The sequence below is a fragment of the Neophocaena asiaeorientalis genome, unplaced genomic scaffold (genome assembly GCF_003031525.2).
Source record: "Neophocaena asiaeorientalis asiaeorientalis breed wild unplaced genomic scaffold, Neophocaena_asiaeorientalis_V1.1 scaffold556, whole genome shotgun sequence".
Taxonomy (NCBI): domain Eukaryota; kingdom Metazoa; phylum Chordata; class Mammalia; order Artiodactyla; family Phocoenidae; genus Neophocaena; species Neophocaena asiaeorientalis.
Window position 1 is genome coordinate 889,574 of NW_020171832.1, and position 8,971 is coordinate 898,544.

The window sequence follows — 8,971 nt, forward strand, 5'->3', positions numbered from 1 at the left end:
AGTCCATGGGGCTGTTGTATGGATTAAATAGAATGAATATAAGAAGCCCTGGGCAGATGGCATGATGCTCTATAGGTGCTTGATAAATATGAAGGAGATGAACTAAATAGTCTTCTGTGAACCATCTTCAGGATTTTGTCAGATCTGAGTTCCACCTCTACTCATATTTACTGAATATTTTCCTTTAAACTGACTCACTTTAAATCTTAGCTTTGTCCCCTGACACGATAACCATGAATTCATAAGTTTAAGGTGTAAGTTATACATTTTTTCCTAATGCTCATGAAAACAAATATAAAACCACTGAGAGATTTAATGTCCACATGTCCCCCAACATCATCTCAGGTACAACTAGTGTGCCATAGTTTTGGAAACACTGAAAGCAAGTAAAGAGCCCTGGCTGAGGTACCAGGAGACCCAAGGTCTAGGCCTGGACGATCAGACAGGCCACCTTCATGAGGCACGTTCTCCCATCAGAAAGTAGGAAATAAGAACATGTGATTTATGTTGCGAGAAGGCACACGAGATAATGAAGGTGAAAACATTTCATAAGCAGGGACATTACAAATTGAAGGTGTTTGTGTGACTCTCCTTCTATTAAAGAATTTATTAAATAATTTATTTTCTAAAAAATCAAACATATCTGGCAGTGGTCAATCAATTACTAAAATGATATACTCTAAATATCAAAGAGAATTTTCTACTGCTCTTAGAACTTCAGAACGAAGCATCAACTCATTTCCTTTTTCTTTCAGAGTTAACACAACTGCACAGTCCCTATAAAGGTCAGTGAGCAGAAAATCAAACTCTGCTCCTTCACTCTGGATTATGATATCATTATACCATGTATTCTCAGAGCTGGAAAGAGCCCAAAGAGATCATCTTGCCTAGTCTTCTATTTTACAGAGGGGGCAGTGGTTCTGGAGAACTTTTAAAACCTAACTATGGTCACGGAGCAAAATGGGATTCAAATCATGTCTCCAAACCCCTCAACCAATGCTACTGCCATTGCACGAGCCTGTCCTCTGGAAAGGCAGAGGATACCAGGGGAAGAGGAACTGCAGCTGCTGTGCTCTATATAATCCACTAACATCCAGTTAGGAGAGAACCCTGACAGCAAGTCAGAGGACCAAGACATAGACAGTGCCTTCAACGTGTCTGCAATTCTTCTGAAGGAAATGGACACGCAGCAACATGGCCCAACATAGGAATGTAACAGTGAGAAACTGGGTCAATTTTCTCCAGACAACCCAAATAGCAATCACAGAGATGCAGACTGAAGCAAGTCCCTACGGTGAGGGTGGGTGTGCCTGCCCAGGTATGTCTGCTTCTGACTCACCACCCTGGAGGTACAGCTGCACACGGCAAGTACAGCCTTATGGCCCTTAAGTCACAGGACATCATCATCACCATTAAGGACCCACGTCTCCCTAGAGGCTGCTGCTGGGATGCTAGGAACTTGCTCTGGCTACCTAATCCCTGTCCTATTCAGGTTCACCCTCTCATTCCTCATCCAATCGTTCAGCAGACTGATTTACGCTAATATTCAAAACAACAGGACAACGAGCTAGGAAGCATTCTTTCTAGCATATGTCTAAAATCACAGTAAACTACCCAACAATGTCCTCATATTCTAATATCTCTGGAAAGATACTTCTATGTAATTTCTCATATAGATATTCCAAGAGTTATAGACTTAAAGAAAGTGTGCCTGCTCTAAGAAATATATATCATCTTTTTAAAAAAAGAAGAGCTTTCTCTTTAATAAGAAAAAAATCTAATCAAGAGTGTTTTCTAAGAAAAAAATATTGGTTTAAAAATTTAGAGTTATTCCATTGTAGCCTATTTCCATCACTCTGTCATCCCTGATATCATTTTTTAACATCTTTATTAGAGTATAATTGCTTTATAATGGTGTATCAGTTTCTGCTTTATAACAAAGTGAATCAATTATACATATACATATGTCCCCATATCTCTTCCCTCTTGCATCTCCCTCTCTCCCACACTCCCTATCCCACCCTTCTAGGTGGTCACAAAGCACCGAGCTGATCTCCCTGTGCTATGCGGCTGCTTCCCACTAGCTATCGATTTTATGTTTGGTAGTGTATATATGTCCATGCCACTTTCTCACTTTGTCCCAGCTTACCTTTCCCCCCCCATCCCGTATCTTCATTCTCTAGTAGGTCTGCATCTTTATTCTCGTCTTGCCCCTAGGTTCTTCTGACCATTTTCTTTTTTTTTGTAGATTCCATATATATGTGTTAGCATATGGTATTTGTTTATCCTTTTCTGACTTACTTCACTCTGACAGTCTCTAGGTCCATCCACCTCACAACAAATAACTCAGTTTTGTACCTTTTTATGGCTAAGTAATATTCCATTGTATATATGTGCCACATCTTCTTTATCCATACTGACATCATTTTACTGGTGCTGTTCACCATGTTGTAGGTCGATAGAGGAGGGGGAAGAGGAAGTGACAAGGGGACCAAAATTGATCACGTGTCCAATCTACAGCATATGTTTTACATCATTTAAAACATGTCTAGTTTTAAACATCATTTAAAACTAGTCTTCTGAGCTTGATATTCTTATACCCATTTACAGAACCAGAGTAGAGTCAGTAGACTGCAGAAAGTGGAGGCATCCCTAATTTTGATAGATCCAATAATAGTTTTATGATAATAACAAGGGCAGGGATTATGCTTAGAACTTTTGTATAATAATACACTTACTATGTGCCAGAGGCAGGGCTTGAACCCAACAACCTGGCTCCAGGATCTATGACCTTAATCCCCAAGTCAGCTGCCTCTGTCAGGCCCAGAGTCTCCATCTGGCAGGTGGTGCCACTGGGGTGCAGCCTGCAGACTACAGGACTACAGAAGTGTGTTCTTCATCACCGGATTCCACCAACACTTCCCTTTGCCAAAGCCAGCACCTGCATTTGGTGCCCTTAAATCCATTTTCTTCCTCTTTAGGGACTTTGCTTCACTACTTGCATTACATACTTTCTCTATCCCCTGGATTCCTCCAATCTGCTCACAAACTTCTACACATCTGCTTTCTCCTGCATACTTCTCCCCGACCCTGCTTCAGACTTCAACTATCATCCTCCCTCCCCACCTCCACTGTATCTTCTTGAGAGTAGCCTCCATGCTCCACCTCTCCTTTACACTTGGTCTCTGCCCAACTCCCAAGTCTCTGAAATGGTCTCCTCTCTTCTCATTCTCCTGGCCATGCTCCCAGCTCCAGCCTCTGAGAACACTTCCAGGATGCTTGCAGGAGCCTTGTGAATAGAAGCAGCTCTCCATTCCCATTCCATACTTTCAAACGTCTGTGCCTTTGCTCACACTCTTCCCCACATGGGTTGCCTTCCCCAGCCCCCATCTCCTCTTGCTCAAGTCCTGTGCATCTTGCGGTTCCAGATCTAATCATTGCAGCTGGGAGCACTCACTCCTTCCTCCGAGCTCTGTTATGATTCTTTTATGTAGCACTTCTTATTTACATACATGTCTCATCTCCCCTAAGCTGCACCTAACTTGAGGGCAGAATTCTTAATTAATTCACCTTTGTGTCACTTATAGGTCTTTGTACAGAAAGGATGTTCAATCAACAGCTCTTCAGTGTTCATTCCCTGACCACAGGCTTGATTCTCAACAGCCAGATCTTCCTGCATAAACCCAAGCCAGAGGTTGCTATGCTCATGGATCACCTGCTGCCCTGCTGGCAGGAACTGAGTCCACCAAAACTCACCTGGGAGAACTGCCTGTCTTTCCGTAGGACCATGTCTGATCCTCTGGAAGCGCACAAAAGTTAATAACTTCTAAGAAGTCAGGGAGCTTTGACAGCAGAGAGGAAATATTAGAAATATAACTACTCACTGTAACTACTCTCCAACTAATAAACATTTATTAAGATGGTAGAAATCACTATTGAAATGCTATAGCTCAACATTCATTCATATGTTGCCTTGTCCGACTAAATGTCCAGTCAGTTCAAATAAATAAGTTCAGTCAGTTCTGGTTTGGAATGTTAATTCTGATAGTATTTAAAAGCTCTTTCTATTCGATCTGTAAGTCACTTTTCTCCAGGAGGGTGGTGATCGTATGAATTCCTAAAAAGCCTCTGTAAGAACACACAGTGGTCGCTCATAAATTTTAATTGAGCACAATAGGATCCTCGGCAGTCAGGTTCTAGGTGAAGTGCACATTTTTGCTAGATATGTTGAGTCACCCTTAATTATCTTCGAAAGCCTTAAATACACCATACACAACATGGGGACTCATCTTGACCCTTACTTCAAAGAGTTTGAAAGCAAAATACATTACTTTTCAAATCATTTCTACATTATCTCATTTAATTTTTACAACAGTCCTTTATAATGCTATTAGTCCTCTTTTGCAGTCGAAGAAACTGAAACTCAGGAAAGTTAATTAACCTACCTAACAATTTGTTAAACTATAAAACTCAACCTATAGGTTCCAAATAAACACTATCTAGTATAGAAAAAACAATGAGATAAGCACTCTAGAATATTACCAGAGGGAATGTACACTGCAAAAATATTTTCAGAAAGCAATTGCATTAAGAATAAATATATACAAGTTTATATATGTATAGGTAATATTATATATGTAATATTTCCCATTAATTCCAATTCTAGAAATAGAGCCTAAGAAAATAATCAGAGATATGATTTTTTAAAGTCTGATATAAAGATGTTTATTATAATATTATTTATGATAATGATAAATAGTAAAATAAGAATGGCTAAGCAATAATACAGCCATAATATATAGTCCTTAGAAAATTTTAAATGGTTTTTAAGATAACAAAATAGGCTGTCATACTATTAAGTGAAAAAATATAGTATGATTCCAATTCAAAAGGCTAGGTGAAAGCACACCAAAATGTTACCAGTGGTTACCCTTTCTTTTTATGTTTCTGTTTTTAAAACTTCCTACCAAGTTCAGATGTTACTTTTGTAAAATAAAAAAAAATGTTATTTAAGAACAACAGGGCTTCCCTGTAGTGCAGTGGTTAAGAATCCACCTGCCAATGCAGGGGACACGGGTTCGAGCCCTGGTCTGGGAAGATCCCACATGCTGCAGAGCAACTAAGCCCGTGCGCCACAACTACTGAGCCTGTGCTCTAGAGCCCACGCGCCACAACTACTGAGCCCACGCGCCTAGAGCCCGGGCTCAGCAACAAGAGAAGCCACTGCAATAAGAAGACCGCGCACCGCAACGAAGAGTAGACCCCGCTCGCTGCAACTAGAGAAAGCCCGTGTGCAGCAGTGAAGACCCAATGCAGCCAAAAATAATAAATAAATAAATTTATAAATAAAAAATAAAAACAACAAATAAATTTTTTTAAAAATCACATCCACAGTTACACAGGAAGTAAATGCTAGCCCTTTGCCTCCAACTCCAGGACTCTGGCCCCTGCACTACCCTCCCTCGCTATGCAGAGGAATGAGCCATCATATAAATACATCAGCATCACTGGGTCATCAGACAACTATGCAAAATGGCCAGTCAGTATGAAGCAAATTATATTAGATTGTTTCATACATAGTCCTATATGCAAACACAGTCCCAGAAAGGGAGTCAGAACTACTTACCACCAGACTAATGTGCATTGTCTGCCCTGATTCCTGTAATTTTATTTCTTAAATATACCAAAACTACTGGACCCTTCTCTAACAATTTCTTCCAATCAATTAATAATACCTTTTGTTTCAAATATAAGTTACCATTGAATCTGGGCATAAGATAGTCCTCAAATCCCTCATGAACTAGAATTAACCTGCTGTAAAATATTTTCATTCCATCTTCTCAGAAAAGAAATTGGAGTGACAGCTCTCTAGCAATTCCCTACTGATGGCCATTAACCAAAGACCCAAAGAATTATTGCCCATAGCAAATGTGCAATGTCTTCAAGGACTCTTCAAAGCATTTCATATTCTGTCCTGTTAAGTAAAATTTCACAGATGGATATGTTTGTTTATATTTTATATTAATCATATTTATCTTCTACCTACAGGTCTCTAATGGAGATATCACTCTTGGGCTGTGCTGTTGGAAGAAAGGACAATTGGCAGTCCAGAAAAACTTTCTGTAACTTCTTCACAGGCAACCTCTATAAATGAAAGAAAAACAGGTGGCCTGGGGAACTGCACGTTCTAATGCTTACATTACAATTTGAAGGGACTACACCACGGCTCATTGTCATTGCCCCACTAACCTCAAGAACTCAGCTGAGGCAGTAGTTCTAACATTGGGGTGTAAAATGGAAAGGAGCTGGCGGTAAGTAAAACTGCCTTTTTCTGAATTATACACACATTGAGCTCTGCAATAAATCTAATTTATAAATGGGATTAGTGCCATCTGCACACACTAGTTTCCTCCTGGAAACGTCATGCTATAAAAATAAAGGGGGAGGAGACATTTTTCATGTTTGATGATGTAAGATAGACATGAGTTTCACTGTTCTTTAACACAGTCACTAGACAAGGGACTCACAAGGCTATTGTGAATCAATAATTAATAATATGTCCATTGTTACCATGGAAACAATCACTTCCGGATCATCTCTCCTGAATAATGACAAATTGTTATTGTCTGAGTAAAGCAGAAAAGAAGGGAGTTTGTTTTTCTTTTCCCAAAAGTTGCTGGCTCAAACCGATTACCTTAATTTATATTCACCTCTGACCTGATAAATGTTATTCCAATGTAATAGTGTAGGAATTTTATAGTTCTGTGTTAGACTCCTTTACGGAAAGTTTCTGGTCTGGAGTAAGTAAAAGACTATGTTAAGGAAGGAAAACATTATCGAGACTTTCCTTTGCCATCTAACTCTTTTTCCAGAAGTTCTTTAATAATGGCTTTAAGGTTTAAGATTTATAGATATGAGGTACATTCCCAACACGGACAAACTCATTCATGCTTTCTTTGACTGAGAATGTTCTTGCTCCTTCCTCTATTATATCCCAAATGTAGGCACAGCAGCTTACAGGAGCTTCAGACAAATCACTTCAGCCATAAATACTAAATGTGTTTCACCAAACACTTCCAGACACTTTATCCTCTTCTACTTTTTAAATGCTGATTTTTAAATAGTGGCTTAGATTTGGAAATATCTATTTTATTCCTGCCTTGGAAAGGTTTGAAAAATGAAAGTTCAGGTGTTTTGAAGTTTGTGGTCCAACAAATTTTTAATTTATATGCATCAGTTAATTCAATTGCTAAATGTTTTCCTATAATATCTTTTTAGAATTAGAAATATAAAAATGGGGCAGCTCAGAGCAAACTGGGATGCTTTGATAAACAGAATACATTCCAGAATTTCTGTGCTACCAGTCTCTACAAAAGAAGTTTTCCACTCTTTGACCATTTCATTGAAAGTAACAGTTACAGCGAATAAGTATTCTTAAATTTCAGGACTCCAGACACTTTTACTCCATACATTTTGCCTTATAAGATTGGGATTTGTGAAATTATTCCTCCTCTGCATTATTTGAAGCTGAGGCTGAGAAAAGGACAGAGAGAAAATCTACAGGGATTTGTCTTACGTTGACCTCTTTTTTAAAAAAAGTACCTTTTTCTCCTGATGCTCTCTGTCTTAGACAGGGGGCCCAGATCCCCAGGTTGGTGTTCAATGTGTTCTCCTCCGTACCCCCATTGCACGCTGAGCTCTCATTCAACAAGTTCACACTATTCAACTGTACACTTTTCAAAGAGGCAAAACACATTTCCCTTGCTCATCGCCAAGGTCTTAAGGTAAAGGAAGTAGAGAAAGATTGCAAAGAATTTGTTGTTGCTTTGGAAGGGGGCATTTTCACACAATCTTTGAACTCCTCTGATTGTTACTTAAGACAAATCTTAATGCCATACTCCTTCTTCCTCTCAGCTCTTGAGTGTCTACTGCCTCCTTACAAGGGTGTTTTCTGAATAACAATACAGGGAGTATTATTTGCCATTTTCACCAAGTTCCTGCTCTTTGTAGTTACACATTCTGAAATGTCAATCATCTGTAAGGCAGTTAGAGTTGTTAAATCTCCAGCAGCACGGGAAAAGAAATCTAAGCATCCACTCTGGAGAGCACTTCCAAACAGGGTCTCATAAAGCCAGTACGGGGAGGGGCAAGGCTTACCTGTGAGGCATGCCGGTGGTGTAGGCAGTGGTGTGCTCACTGGACAGCTCCCAGAGTTTTAGGTACCAGTTCACCTCCACTTCCCGCACCAGAGCCAGTTGCCGAGCCCTGAGTTGGGTTTGCCCCGAGGGGCTGAGGCTGCTGTCTTTCCCACTTTCTGAAGCTTTCTTGGGAGATTTGTCTTTGCTCTCTATGGGAAGCCCAGATAGTTTCCTTAACTTGGGGTCCTCTTCCGAGATCTGACTCCCTACCGTCCGGGTCCGGGCTGCCAGCATCCTGGAGGTTCGTGTCTGTCTTTCAGAGAAGACTCGAAGTCACTGTCATCAAAGTAATCTGAATTGATTTTTCTGTTTCCGCCTCCCTCCTCTTTCCTGTCCTCCCCCATCCCCTTAACCTTATCCTGCCGCAAAGCTGTAATTGAGCCGGCTGGGGATGAAAGGGTATCTCTAAGTTTCCTAAGGAAGAGCTAAGGCGTCCACTATTTGTGATATCCTGGAACATGGAAATTTTAAAAACAACCCCCAACGACTCGGTAACACTGAAGTTTTATGGTGCTATTCCTTCTGCAAAGTTTGGACTTCTGCTTCATTTAACAATGATAACTCTGAACCGCAGAGTTTGGTAAATTATATTTGATCATCATTTCAGAGTTATAAAAAAACAACTGGAGGCTCATTAGGCATTCTTAATTAGAGTCCCTTTAGAGTTTTTAAAGGTTTTTTTTTGAGTTTTTAAAGTTTTAATGTGAATTTCCTCAAGTAAGTTTAACAATACCAAAGCACGGGCAGGATTATTCCTTTTGTGTAAACCTTAA

General features: G+C 39.9%; 1 protein-coding gene across 2 annotated transcripts in view; it reads right to left on the reverse strand.

Annotated features, from left to right (window-relative positions):
• The window catches only part of KCNAB1 (potassium voltage-gated channel subfamily A regulatory beta subunit 1), a 398,866-nt gene extending 390,434 nt beyond the window's left edge, over window positions 1-8,432 (reverse strand). For both annotated transcript variants that reach the window (XM_024741216.1, XM_024741197.1), the window contains exon 1: window positions 8,158-8,432. In XM_024741216.1, the coding sequence (XP_024596984.1) occupies window positions 8,158-8,432 (275 nt within the window). The remainder of the gene's footprint in view (window positions 1-8,157) is intronic.
• Window positions 8,433-8,971: the final 539 nt, after the last annotated feature.